The 15311-nt window shown below is 39.7% G+C and overlaps 1 protein-coding gene across 1 annotated transcript in view; it reads right to left on the reverse strand.

Annotated features, from left to right (window-relative positions):
* LOC126163036 (esterase E4-like) overlaps nt 1-15311 on the reverse strand; it is a 121368-nt gene that overhangs the window by 51946 nt on the left and 54111 nt on the right. The window contains 1 exon segment of the mRNA XM_049919910.1: nt 2701-2875. Coding sequence (XP_049775867.1) covers nt 2701-2875 — 175 coding nt within the window.

Raw genomic sequence — 15311 nt, forward strand, 5'->3', positions numbered from 1 at the left:
TAGCAGAAATGATATTGTCCTCTCTGGCTTCTTTTCCTGTCTTTCTTTTAATAACATGCCACACCAGTTTGATTTTGCTGTCTGATCATCACTTTCAGGCAAGACATGCATATTCCTGGATTTTTTATTACTTTTATTATTATGTTACAATACTGTTTATAACATGAAACTATTTCTCAATTGTTGCTTGTTCTGGATATTTTTTTACAAGTCCTTCTCCCATTAGGAATAGACTCTGATATCTGTCAGGTTTCTTCAATCAGTTCTCATTATTACATTCAATTATCTTTAGAGCAAAACTGCTTTCAGAAGTGGATACAACCTCATCAAGAAATGTGATGAATTTAGAGGTAGCCTTAGACTATTTGCAAAAAACACCACAGTCAGTATTTTTAAGCATTCTTTAAAATCTTCAGTAGTTTTTACATTAATCAGTCTCACTGTTTTCTTAGAGTGTTTTTGAATTTTACGTGAAGCTAAGTTATGTAATGTGACTAACTCTTTGTTGTGATCTGACAATCCGTTTACCATACAGTAGGCTTGTATCTCTTGAACTTTTGCTGATTGTATGAATACATTATCTGTCAGGGTACTTTGTCTTGAGCAACACTGGGTAGGAAAATTTATGACTGATACTAAATTATAAGTGGCTAACACCACCTATATATCACTTTTCCTGTCAGATTCCTTCCAGAAATTTGCATTATAATCACAACAAAAAATCATCTCTTCCTTCTGTCTGACAGAAACCTTTCTGTTAACTCACTTCACTTAACTACAGAGTTAAACCAAGGGCTGGTCGTGGTCCCATGGAACAGCCACAAAAACCCAGTTTTGCGTGCTCAGTAGCCACTGCTATTTTTGCCGGGTCACTGCTAATACCGTATTTTTTCATTTTTAGCTATACTGTTGTGAGTTCCCACACCTCTCAACAACTGGCAGTATCTGTTAAAATCCTTACATGTTTGTCCTAACTTTTCTGTTTTCTGCCCAAGACTAGCACTTGTTCCATTCTCTGTCAGTATTCTCTTTAGTTGGCTTGTGAGCTAGACATTGAGGTAATCTTCTCGATGACAGATGCTTTCCTCTGATAACAAACACACTTTGAAGACTTTCTCCTTCCTTTACCTTTGCTACTTTACTTGGTTTTCATAAATAGACCACATTTTAAACATGAGCCTACCATGTAAGATAACCTACGCTTCGCTTTTGGCATATATGCTATCTGATCAAAAGTATTTGTGCATCCTTATGAAATGCAGAACTGATCAGTTTATACCATGAGAGGTGGGCTCACCAGTATAAAAGGAGACAGGGCATATTGTGTTGTCAGTAGAGAAGCAGTAACAGCAGAATGGTTCAGTCAGAAAAGCTCAGTGACCTTTTACCGTGGACTGGCCATTAGATGTCACCTGAGTAATAGATTCATCAGGGACATTTCAACCCTACTAAAGCTGGCCAAATCAGCTGTTCATGATGATACTATGAAGTGAAAATGACAAAGGAACAACCACAGCAAAACTAAGACCTGATCTCATGTACTGATGAACAGGAACTACTGAACATTGTAGAGGCTGGTTGTAAAAAAAATCAGATGAAATTAGTGAATGCAATTAAGCTACCAGCAGTCCAGCTAGCACAATGACTGTGCACAGGGCATAAAAAAGAATGAGGTACAATGATTGAGTAGCTCCTCATAAACCACACATTTCTGTAGTCAGTGCTAAGTGATGCTTGAGGAGCTGTAAATGATAATGCCACTGGATGGTGGATGACTGGAAACAATGATTTGGAGTGCTAAATCACACTAGAACAGCTGGAAATATAATGGTATGGTTTGGGTGAATACATGAAGAATGTTACCTTAGTGTTCCGAATCTTTAATATGATTTACTCTTTTGTATGCCTCTGTTGTTATTACATTATTCACTTTTTAAAATCTGGGATGGAATACAACAATTTGAAATGGATAGATTGCTGCTCACTACATACAGGTGATGTTGTGTGGCAGATAGGCACAATAAAAAGACTGTTAGACAGATCTGTCACTCTATGTGGTGAATAGAAATCTATCCATTTTTATATAATTGTTAATCCATCCATTTTAAACTGTTAGTATTCACTTTGTGCTCTTTAAGAAACTTATTGCGATCATGTTCTTTTGTTCCTAAACTTTGAATATTGTATGTTGCAAAATTAGTATTTCTATCACTCCTTTTATTCATTTTTCACATAGATTTCGTTGCTTGTTCATCGGTCATGATATCTGTTCTTTATCTGAGGCTAGGTATGAAACTTGCACTGCATATTACAATGTTTTCTATAAGAATGTACAGCCCCTTGACAGGGCAAGTTTGGTGATGGTGTTGCAACTTCCCTATTTTCTGTAGAGGTTGCCTCCCTATGCCAAAAGAACACATTTTTAAGTCTCATATTAGATTATGTTTCTCATAAATGGAGAAAATTATGAACAAAAATTGTTTTAATATATAGAACTGTGTGTACAATTACTAAAATAGCTATTGCTGACTGTGTGGTTTTTATTTTTAAATGATATCTCATCTTACTTATTGACCAATGTAAGTATATTTTGACTTCCTATGAAAAATGTAGATTGTGACTCTTTGCTCCTCATACTGATATTTCAATTTGCTGGCTATTTTAAAAAGTATTAGTTAATATAGAAAACAGAGTACTTACCCAGACCTTTCCAAGTGAATTCATCTTTGGTTGTTCCAGCTATCAATGGAACTTGAGCAAAGTTCCCTGAAAGTAGCTGCTCTGTTGGATCTGCGGTTATGAATCTCTCAGCTCCATCTCCAAAATCTTGCTCAATAACAACACCAAAAATAATCATAGGATCCCAACCAAATTCCTGTAAAGGTGCCAAAAAATACAATAATGTGCTCTTTAGAGTAATATTTAAGGCCTTATGACTATTAAGCAGTGAATATTGTAAGTGTTTGTGGTAAGTGCTTAATTTTCAAAGTCATAATCTGCTATAAAAACAATAATAACAATAGTATCACAACATATTTACTATGTGGCATTGATAGGTCACATCGACCACACAGATTACAATCTTTGGAACATTAACTGCTCTGACGAGCCGCCATGTTTAATTCAGTCTACCTTTGTACTTCATGCAGTGTTCATGTGTATCAGTCTTTATGGTAAAATATATGTGTATATAGAAAACTTAGGAACCGTTTATTATGTATATTATGATCCATATCCAGTACCCATATTGGTGACCCCAGACAAAAAGTTCTCCATCTTCCGCGACTTCCGTGCCAGTCATATAGAATCAACAGGTTTCACATATGACGCCATGGCTACATCACCAAACATTCTTTACGAAGATTTGGAGGCCCAGCTCTTACAACCAGGCCAACACAACCCTCTGCTGTTGGTTATTTCACAGCTAACAGACAATGATCTACGATCTTCGACGAGGATAACCTCTACTTTAGCAACGCCACAACAGCCAAGTGTTACGCAGTTACCTCAAACAATGGACTCCGGTTTTGTTTCGCTGGATTATGCACAACAACAAGTGAAAAGTGAAGTGGATGATCTACTAAATAGTGTGACACTCAACCACTCGTACAAAGTTCAAACGGGTCCGAAATTCGCACACATTCTTTGATCCCCCATGCACCATGATGTTGGTTACAGAAGTGCTGTGTGCAATGCCACCATTTGTGCAAAACGCACATGCAGTCAACTATTACCAAGCTATGCCAGCCTTGCCTTCCTCACAAATCAGTAACAGACATTTTTATGCATCCGGTTCACCATAACAAATCGCCGGATCAGCAGCCCAGTTTCGCGACCATGTGGGTACAAGTGCACTCAACATAGCCTCTTCACCCAGCAATGTTGTACTATGACAGTGTGACCGCCAACAGGTTTCACCAGTGTTTTATGGTCCTACCACAAAGGGTGTGTGGCCAGTGTGTGCAGAAAACTCTCATTGTTGCCACTTTAAGCTTCAGGCCAACCCCTCACCCACGGGGGGGGGGGGGGGGGGGGGGGCTCAATTCTGACCATACAATCACTCGCTCCTTCCGAAGTACCATCTGCATCTGCCATGCTGGCCTTCCATGTCATTTCTGAGTTGGACAATGTCAGCGCTGTTCCTGCAATTTACGGTCCAGTTTATGGGCCCTCATTATGCACTGCTTACCCGTTCGCTTACACGGTACCGACAGTGCCTGTCGCGTCATGTTTTCGGGCATCTTCAGAGACATTACAACCAGCCATTGTTCCGAACATGTGTGCTAGTATCATTTCCGCTCTGGTGATGCCGGATGCCAGGATGAATTCTTGTGCAGCGGGACCGCAGGCCTTCCAAGACTCGCCAAAGCCACCTTTGTCTCCACCTCCAGGCTGCCTACCCAAGCTACCTCCCATATAAAAGGACAATCCAGTTTCATGGTTCACACTGGTAGAGCACCTCCTCAAGCTGCATCAAGTGACTGATGACAACTCCAAGTTCCTATGTTTGGTCACACACCTTCACAACCACTCGGATTTAGTTTGTGATCTCCTACTTTCACCTCCACCGCCACCAAAGTACGAGTTCACCAAGAAAATGATATTGGACCAACTTGCCTGCTCACCACAGGAATTGATAATCAAGATTCTGTACGAGGAGCACCTGGGGGACTGCACTCTGTCACAACTTCGGCGCCGCCTCAGGTTACTTGTGAGTGAACACACGATGCCAGACGTCACCCTGTGGGCAGTATGGTCTACAGATACACCTACTGCCACACTCTTTTGAGTCTATTGGTTCTCGTCTATGCATCGCAGATCAGCTGTATGCGCTCCTGCACCAGAAACACCCAGCTCATCCACCATCGCTGTGTGGCACTACACCTCCTATTTACCAGCTGTCTGCAGGCAGGCGCGGGGGCCGTTCCGCTCCTAAGCCTTCTACGCCACCAGGTAGTACTCGTTCGCTCTCTCCTCTTTCCAAGCACTCAAGAATCACCGACGCTCCATATGTTCCGGTTTATGTCCCAGAACAGATGACAAGCCTCCCCCACTATCACAGTCACCAGCACCACCACATCCGGCTCATCCATACTGTTGGTACCACAAGATTTTTGGGGCTGAGGCCAAGAAGTGCAGGTTACCTTGCCAACACCCAAACGCTGACTGCAAGAACTAAGTGATGCCGAGTTCTGTGGAGAACTTCACAGGCGTCCCCTAACATTGCACTCTGTCCAATCGACTCCTCTGCCGAGCAGTCGTTTATACGTGACAGACATTTCATTGCAGTTTGTCTACATCTACATCTACATCCATACTCCGCAAGCCACCTGATGGTGTGTGGCGGAGGGTACCTTGAGTGCCTCTTTCAGTTCTCCCTTCTATTCCAGTCTTGTACTGTTTGTGGAAAGAAGGATTGTTGATATGCCTCTGTGTGGGCTCTAATCTCTCTGATTTTATCCTCATGGTCTGTTCATGAGATATACATAGGAGGGAGCAATATACTGCTTGACTCCTCGGTGAAGGTATTTTCTCAAAACTTCAACAAAAGCCTGTACCGAGCTACTGAGCGTCTCTCCTGCAGAGTCTTCCACTGGAGTTTATCTATCATCTCCGTAACGCTTTCGCGATTACTAAATGATCCTGTAACGAAGCACAATGCTCTCTGTTGGATCTCCTCTATCTCTTCTATCAACTCTATCTGGTACAGATCACACACTGCTGAGCAGTATTCAAGCAGTGGGCGAACAAGTGTACTGTAACCTACTTCCTTTGTTTTTGGATTGCATTTCCTTAGGATTCTACCAATGAATCTCAGTCTGGCATCTGCTTTACCGACGATCAACTTTATATGATCATTCCATTTTAAATCACTCCTAATGCATACTCCCAGATAATTTATGGAATTAACTGCTTCCAGTTGCTGACCTGCTATATTGTAGCTAAATGATAAGGGATCTTTCTTTCTATGTATTCGCAGCACATTACACTTGTCTACATTGAGATTCAATTGCCATTCCCTGCACCATGCATCAATTCGCTGCAGATCCTCCTGCATTTCAGTACAATCTTCCATTGTTACAACCTCTCAATATACCACAGCATCATCCGCAAAAAGCCTCAGTGAACTTCTGATGTCATCCACAAGGTCATTTATGTATATTGTGAATAGCAATGGTCCTACGACACTCCCCTGCGGCACACCTGAAATCACTCTTACTTCGGAAGACTTCTCTCCATTGGGAATGACATGCTGCATTCTGTTATCTAGGAACTCTTCAATCCAATCACAAAATTGGTCTGACAGTCCATATGCTCTTACTTTATCCATTAAGTGACTGTGGGGAGCTGTATCGAACGCCTTGCGGAAGTCAAGAAACACGGCATCTACCTGGGAACTGTAGCGTTGCTCTTGGGGAACGAAAATAAAAAGAACTGTTACTTTTTTTTTAATGTCGAAAAAGTGAATATTTTGGTGAGCCACTTGGCAACAGAATCAGGGATTGATTACACTATTATCATAACATACGTTGAGCATTAAATACCTGAATAAGAGCAGCATATTGATGTATATATATTTGAAATCGTTTGGAAGAAACATTATCATTTTTGTGCATTTTTATAGTCGCGATGTAGTCATACCCGGATCAACACTAAGGGACCAGAAGATTTATAGACTTTAAAAGAAATGCAACACTACACAATTAAAAAAAAGGAGTTGGTTCAGAAATAATAGGAAAACGATAATGTTCCTTCTGCCTCATGCTGCATTCGGCCCATCAGCGTGATCGTATTTCTGGTGATGAAGTAACACAAAAATAATTAACATACAGGTAAATAAGGAGATGGAATCATCAAGGTTAATTTACGAAAATAAGCACACTTATCTTTAACACACGTTTTTTAATGCTACGTACCTTTTCATATTAAATTACAATAGATGACCATTGTGGTTAGATACTTTATACATAACAGTAAAAATGTCCTCTTGACGCTGTCTGTTCGATATCAGTTACAAGAAACTACATGTTTTCTGTTTGGAAAAAATAACAATTAGCATATTCACTCAATACTTTCACATAGAATATAAAATACAGTTGCGGAACGCAGCAAGTCCGCGTCCGCCTCTCATGAAATACAAACAGTAAAAGGTGAGGCGCCAAAAGCCTCATTTGTCTTGAAACAACAGAGTTCTTTTTTACACCATTAATCGATACATGTACATAGAGATTTACTGGCACCGCGCAAGAACGGCAAAGATACAGAATAATAGATTCTATCACTGCTATGCGATGGTTCATTTCTTTTACTTTACAATTGTTCGATAACTTTAGGCCATCAGGCGTTTACTATTGAGCGTATATTAATGTTTGTGAGGCGAAAATTACTAATATTACACTGCCTCCCATGAGGAGGGAAGGAATACCGAAGGTATTACTTTCATCCTCATGCCCATTGGAATATTTGTAATTTTCGGGTGTAACATACAGGTTATTAAAAATTTCATTTTACATTCATTTCATAATAAAAGAATTAACGCTTCAATTTGTAATTACTGACGATGGATCATTGTGAATTTGTTCTGTGTTTCTATCAGTGTTTGCATGGATTCAGTCTTTCTTGATAATTCTTAAAATTAAGGCTATAAGTACACATATTTACAAACTTTATAAGGAAATAGAGTCACACTTCATTTTTCAACGTTGCAAAAGTAATTTGACTATCACAACTGGTACACAACTTTCTGTTTTGACTGTATTCATTTTATTGTCATCGTCTTGTCGATTGACTGCCTTGTCCGTTGTCGCACTTAATTATACATTTATTTTCGTCGCTCATACACTATTTATGATAGACTTGGATTGTAGAGCGGCCACTGGTGATGGCTTCGACAAGGAAGTCCATGTCTTTCACTTGCAGGGCTCGAGTGTGGCTCTCCGAATTATTTCACATATGAAACAGATAAAATGTCTTATATTAGAATAGCTTACAAAACTAATTTTATATACATATGGGATGGGATTTAGGAAGGATCGGATCCTTTGACGTATTTTCGTGTGCTTATTTTCATTCGTATCGTGACCTTTCGTTAAAGTTTACATTTCAACAGTGTTCAGAGGTGACCTTGTGACTTGTCTCTGTGTACAATCAGTCATTATACTAATTACGCTAACTTCTCTATCTTAGAGTGTCTCAGAAGGTTTATGATACACACAAAATGCTTTCAGTACTGGGTGTGAATGTTTTTGCTACAGAATGTAGCGCACAGCAACTGTGTTGGCAGTTGAACGTTTACATTATTTCGTCACGTGGTGGCTGTCCGCCTCCACTGTTGCGAGCAATCTTGAAATTCAGTCTGTGCGCGCGCACGTGACCGGAGCTTTCTTGCAGAGCGTTGATTTCGCGCTTGAGGTGCCGTGCGTCGCCTTTGTTCGCCGGATCGTGGCTTTGTGCTTTTTAGATTGCTGGAGGGAGCTTCTGCCACCGAAACTGCCTCATATCACTTCCTGTCCACTACCCAGTTACGGATTCACAGGTAAGTGGTAGCTACCGCTGCAACTGCACGTGTGGAATGACACTGATTATTACACACTGCACACATCAATGAATTTTTTTACACATATGGTGCAGTGGAATACTGCCACTGAAAATCGTCGAACTTTAAAAACTTCACTTGCACTGTGGTGAGCGTCTGCGTGAACGGTGTATTAAAAGAAATTCTCGCTTCATAACATCACACGGTGTTTACAAGTTGATTTACATACTAATATTTACAAGAGTTCATTTAAATCGAGAATTAATCTAATTGACCACTTTGAATCAGAACAATTGTTTCTTAATTAGTCTTTTTTTTTTATTTATGCCTACGGTCACAGGTAGGCTATTATAAGTCCTTTTTCTTTGACCAAATCCATTCCAATCTCCTTTACAAATTAATTTCATTCATAGTAATCTTTATCACGCTTGCTTATTCATTTTGTAGGCCCAATACATTTTTTTTAAATTGCTCGTTTTATTTAGTGACTTGTGAGGGGAGCTTCATTTATGTCAAAGTTTCTCTCGTATGTGCTTGTCTTTAAAGAAAGTTCGAGGACAGATTTGAAAATAGCAATTCCGCCTCGGGATTTCGTGTAGAAATACAAACAGTCGTAAAAGAAAAGTGGGCAAAGCGGGCCTACTCACAGATCGTCGATAGAATTTAAATTACTCCTCAACCAGGTCGAAAATTTAATTTACATTGCGCATTACAAAAGCAATATGCGCGTCGCGAACCTACTCATTTTTATATGTAGTGCCTCACTTCCTAAGCACACGTGCATCTTTACAAGTTGATCCTGAGGAGTGGATAGGATCAAGGATCTTAAAGGATTTGCACTTAGGAAAGGGATTCAATAATCACATAATCACAGAGAAAACAATAAATATTGCAGTGCGCACTTAAAATAAAATCTATCACTTCAAGCATGTATATCTAATATGTATCTTACTGCAGCTTGCTTACTACTCTTTGCTCATTTCTTAGACTAAGTCAAGTTTATGCATTACGCACTTGGGTATTAATTATCATTTGTATATATAAGCCTCTCACTAGAGTGTTGTTGTTTGCTGCTGTCGCGACCTGTGAAGCTTGGGCGAGATCCTTATTCTATTTGCTACTAGCTTGTGAATTTGCAGTATCGCTAATGCTCAATAGTACCGTGAAGTTGGCATAATAAACCATGCTACTCATATGTTCTTTTACTCAGCTTGTTTATAGTCTGGACTCATCTTACTTTGCGTTATATAATAAACTTCCTTTTTATTCCATCACGCTTTTACTTAAGGTTAACGTCAGGCCTTTTTTAGAACAATTGCACTGCGTTATCAATCTGTTCATGCTTAATCCTAGGTATCTGTTTACTTCAAAGAGATGTTATTTCATCGCTGGCACAGCACTGTGCTGGAAGTTACAAGTTAAATCTACCGACTGTTTTGCGCTAACAGGTGGTGCCTTATTTACGTCACATTTGAAAATAGGGAATAACCTCATGGAATCGAATCTTTTCTCACAACTTTCCTCTTTTGTCTGGACGTTTAAGTATTTCCTTTTAAAACAGGTCATTAACTTGTCCTCGATTAAATTTCACTTACTAATACTAAGCACATAGAATCATCATTTTCATATTACTATTTAGCGAGAGAAGTGCATTATTCGCTCCTTCCTGCTCATTCTCAAATTACTATTTAGCGAGAGAAGTGCATAATTCGCTCCTTCCTCTTTCCTCATTGTGGTACCTCGGGGCTAATTAATACCTCTCGAGTACATCATTTTTCTTACGTACTAACTTATAACTAAAATTGAAAATCGCCTCTAGGACATGTCCTCCTGTTTACATAAAGATTATTCATGTTAATACTTGTCTACAACTTATTCTGTATTTTATTTTCCAGACACGTTGTTTTGATACATAAGGTTTCCTTTTAGCACCGGTTAACGTCCGTAGTCAGTTCAGTTCAGTTCAATTCTTGTTACTCATTGGTTAATCCTGATCTCCAATACCTTAGAATTTTCATACAGCTTAAATTAACTTAATTCCTGGCGTTATAAAATTTTCTTAAATCATGATGGTGGAACAATCCTTTGATTTTATTCGTGGCAGGGTCAGATAACAAATAGCTACCAATGTGTGGTTTCCTCATTATCACAAAGGGACCTTCATAAATATGTTGCCACTTACGATTCTTCTTTAACAACAGGGATGGTTTAAAGTGAGTCCTGACTAATACCTTTTCTCCTTCTTTGAAATCTATAACTCTGTTTACCTTCTTATCAAATGCCTTTTTTCGGAGGTTAGCATACGTTGTCAATGATATGAGAGCTTGCCTGATTTTTGCGTCTAGGTCCAATTCGTTGTCTTGTAACTTTGGAAGGGGGTCTATCCATTCATTCCTTTCTTTTGATCTTGACATTAACTCATGTGGCGTGAATCCGGTCGACAGATGAGGAAGGTGGTTTACAATCTGTTCGAAAGGTGTTACGAAGTCTACCCACTTAGATTGCTTATTCGGAATGTACGTCCTTATAAATCTGTTAAATTCTTTGAAGATTCTTTCTGTCGGATTCGATTGCGGTCGAAACAGGGATATCAAAATTTGTTTGATTCCATGGCGAGCAAGAAATGCACGCCACGGGCGTGATGTGAAATTTGAAGCATTATCAGACAAGATTGATTCTGGAACCCCGAATCGTGGGAAATAGTCATTTTCCATGCGACGAATTATTGGATTTGCACAAGAAGATTTTACTGCGTACAGTCTTATGTGCTTAGAAAAATTATCCAGGATTGCTACTAAGTATTTAGCGCCTCCCCTACCGGTGGGTAGTGGACCTGCCAAATCAATACTAAGAAGCTGGTTTGGCCTTTCAGCAATTATTGGATTTAGTGGGATTGAAGTGGAAACGTTTAAGGATTTTGCCTTTTGACAGATGACACAGTTTCTCAATAATTTATGGATTCTCTGGTGTAGATTCGGAACATAACAGTAAGTCGAGATTTTCCTTTTACATTTTTCTGGTCCGTAGTGACCCCATGAAATGTGAGTGTACCACAGAAGATGTTCAATGAAATTTCGAGGGATGCAAACACACCACCTCTCAGAGGACTCAGACGTCTTATGAAATAGCACTTGGTTATGAACTTTATAAAACTTGGACAACTTGTGGGCTGGATTTTCGTGAAGAATTTGTATAACCTTTTTCCACTTTGGATCTGTATTTTGAAGAATCTGAATCTGCCTACATAACTGAAGAAAATACTTTCTGTGAATTGGATCTTTCATTAACAAAACTTTATAATTAGACATTTGTTCCACCAGTTCGCTGGTTTCTGGTAAGCCCTCCGGTGAGCGAGAAAGTGCGTCTGCTATAACATTATCTTTACCTTTAATATATACAATGTCAAAGTCATATTCCTGCAGGAATAAGCACCATCGAGTAAGACGAGGGTGTTGCAACTTGCATGTAAGGAGGAATGATAAGGCTTGATGGTCTGAATAGACTTTAATTTTTCTTCCATAGATATAATAGTTAAATCGCCTAAAAGCCCATATTACGGCAAGTGCCTCCAACTCCGTAACCGAATAAGACTTCTCACACTCTGATAACACTCGACTCGCAAAGCTAATCACTTGGATTTGCTCGTGTCCATTTACTAATTGAATCTGAAAAAGACAAGCGCCGATACCCACAAAGGAAGCGTCTGCAGTAATACAAAATTCCTTATCCATCTGAGGATGATGGAGAATGTTACTGTTAACCAGACTGTCTTTAATTTTCTTAAATCCGTCTTGGCATTCCGGCGTCCAATTCCAATGTGAATTCTTTTTTAAAAGGTTGTGAAGAGCGGTATTGTTCAGTACCTGATTGGGAACAAAACGTCTGAAAAATGACGTAAGACCGATAAATCCTCTCAGTTGCCTTTTTGTAACAGGGGTTGGAAAGTTTTTTATAGCAGACAATTTTTCCGGGTCGGGTTTAATTCCTTCAGGGGTGATGATGTGTCCTAAAAATTTAATTTCACTTTTTCCAAACTTGGATTTCTTAAGATTTGCTGTAACACCATACTCTCTGAATCGTTGAAATATCTTCTGCAGAAGGGCCACATGATCTTCCCAATTTCTCGATGCTACAAGAACGTCATCCACATAGACTGTTACCTCGTCTAAAAGTTCAGGACCCAGTACATAGTCAAGGGCAGAAATAAAAATTCCGGAACTCACATTTAGTCCAAACGGTACAACTTTGAAATGGTAAGATCTACCTGCAAATATAAACGCAGTGTACTTCCTAGACTCCTGCGCAAGTTTTACTTGCCAGTAACTGCTTTTCAAATCAAGGGTGCTCAAATACTTAACTCCGTGAAATTTCTGCAGATGCTCTTCAAGAGCCTCTGGTCTCGTTCTTATGGGTACTATAATTTTATTGATTAATCTTGCATCTAGGACTAGCCTTACGCTACCATCTGATTTTAGTACAGACAATAAAGGACTCGAATAAGGTGAATGAGATACTTCTATCACATTCCAGCGTAACATTTTCCTGATCTCGCACTTGACAGCTTCTCGTCTCGCATATGGAATGGAATAGCTTGTTCTACAGTAGGTTGAATGGGGCAGGACATCCATTCGATATTCAAAGCCTTTTATTAGTCCAGGTTTCTTAGAAAATACTTGAACGTAATCTGTTAACAAATTGTAAAGCTCATTCTTCTGTTGTTTGGATAATTCAGTGGACTCACTAGCTTTACCGTATAATTCATTCTGACCGGGAATTAGGTCTTTATACTCATCGTCATTAACACTTTCAGGATCTGTCACGTCTTCTGTCTGACTGTACTGTTGTCTTTTAGTCCATGGCCGTACAGCTATTCGAAGCACCCCAAAGTTTGTCTTCACCTTACTTCTTAACAAATTTACAGTTACTTGTTGCTGGCTCGCTACTAGAGTACAGATTCCACACTCGATGTCAATTTTAGCTTTCGTCTGCCTCAAGAATTCCATACCCATGATACATGGAACTGATAGGTTTTTAATAATAAGAAAAATGCACGTTACTGAAATAGACTCTATCTGGATTTGAAGCTGAGTCTGAAGATTTACACGTTGTGTTAGTGGACCAATTGCTCCCGATACGGTGCAACCTTGAATTGGAAATGATAAAACTTTGCATACAGAGGATATTTGCTTAAATAAACATAAAGATAAGACATTTATATTAGCTCCTGTATCTACAATGGCTGTTACTGGTATGTTGGCAATTGATACTCTTATGGAAGCTTGAACTTGTTCGTCCCATACGTCATCATTGTCTTTCGTCTCAGTGTCTGCTACTAGATCATCCCGTAAGTTTGTCTCTTTGTCATACCTAATTGCTTTAATTTCGTGTGGACTAAGGGACAGGGTGCCCCCATTCAAACCTGCAGCATCCTCTAGGAGGCTCAAAGGTGCTGCTTTTAATTTTCCGCTCGACGCTTACTTTCCTGCTGATTTATATTTCTTAAAGTTTCTTCCGTCTGGAACTGGTGTTGGTTTTGTGGTACGAACTCGGTTGGAAATGGATCTTGTTGTCCTGGCGTATTCGCTTGCGCATAATAAATTTGCGTATTATGCGGGCGTTTAGGCTTCAGACTTCCCGAAGGTCCATTCGCTTGTTGCGTGAAGTGTATATTTTGTGGCTGAAAGGTATTTTGCTGTGGCTTGTGTTGATTGTAACCGTTACTGAAAGGTGTACGTTGGTCTCCGCCTTGATTATGCCATTTATTTCTTTTCCACTGACGATTTGAATCGTAAGACTGATCGTTTTGATAATTACCGTTGATCGGTTGCGTGTTTCCATATTGCTGGGGCTGTGTGTTATAATGTGCATTTTCGTACTGAGGTGGTGACGAATTATATATTGGATTGTATCTCTGGCCGTTATTGTACTTATTTTTGTATTTGCTGTTGGAGTACGTAGTGTTTTTATTTTTGAAACCGTTGTGGGGTTGGTACTGGCTGTCGCTGTGACACGCTTTCGCTCGGCCACCATTGTTGCCTGCATATTCTGTATTGTGCTGGCCGCCTGCACTGAAGTGAGCGTTGCCAACATCAACTCTAGCGTCCTCGTAAATCAGATCTAACGAGTCTAACACAGATAGGAAAGTGTCCGTATCGTCCTCAGACACGTTTACTAACTTTTCTCTAATCGCAATAGGTAGCTTAGTTTTTAGAATCATAATAACGTCTTTGGCGGTGATCGGCGAATCCCAGAACTTGATTTTCGCTAAATACTTTTCAAAATACCTTCTCAAACTACCGCGCTTGCTGTTAAACACTTCGGCGTTGTAAACCTCTTTTCTCAGGCGCTGCTGCACACCAGAACTCCAGAATTTAGCTAAAAACATCTGTTCAAACTCTTTGTAACTCTTACCAGAGTCGACCATTTCGGTTCCCCATAAGGCAGCATCGCCTACGATAAATCCACTAACGAATTGAATTCGCTGGCGGTCACTCCAGCTATTCGGGAAAATTCCTGAAAAATTTCGGAGGAACACTATAGGATGAATTTCTCTTTTGTGTGGGTGAAAGGTCGGAAAAATACGATGTTTGATCACGCTTTCCTCCTGCATCAAACTGACGAAAGTGGGTGGGCTGGTACTCTGGTTAACTTGTGCTTCTACAGAACTATGAGTTTGAGCGTTATCAAATGGTGAACGGTAATGTACCTGCTGTTGTTCATTACTTCGTGGTGAATTATTCCAGTCTCCTGACACGGGAGGTGGGGAATTTGCAAC

The sequence above is a fragment of the Schistocerca cancellata genome, chromosome 2 (genome assembly GCF_023864275.1).
Source record: "Schistocerca cancellata isolate TAMUIC-IGC-003103 chromosome 2, iqSchCanc2.1, whole genome shotgun sequence".
Lineage (NCBI taxonomy): Eukaryota > Metazoa > Arthropoda > Insecta > Orthoptera > Acrididae > Schistocerca > Schistocerca cancellata.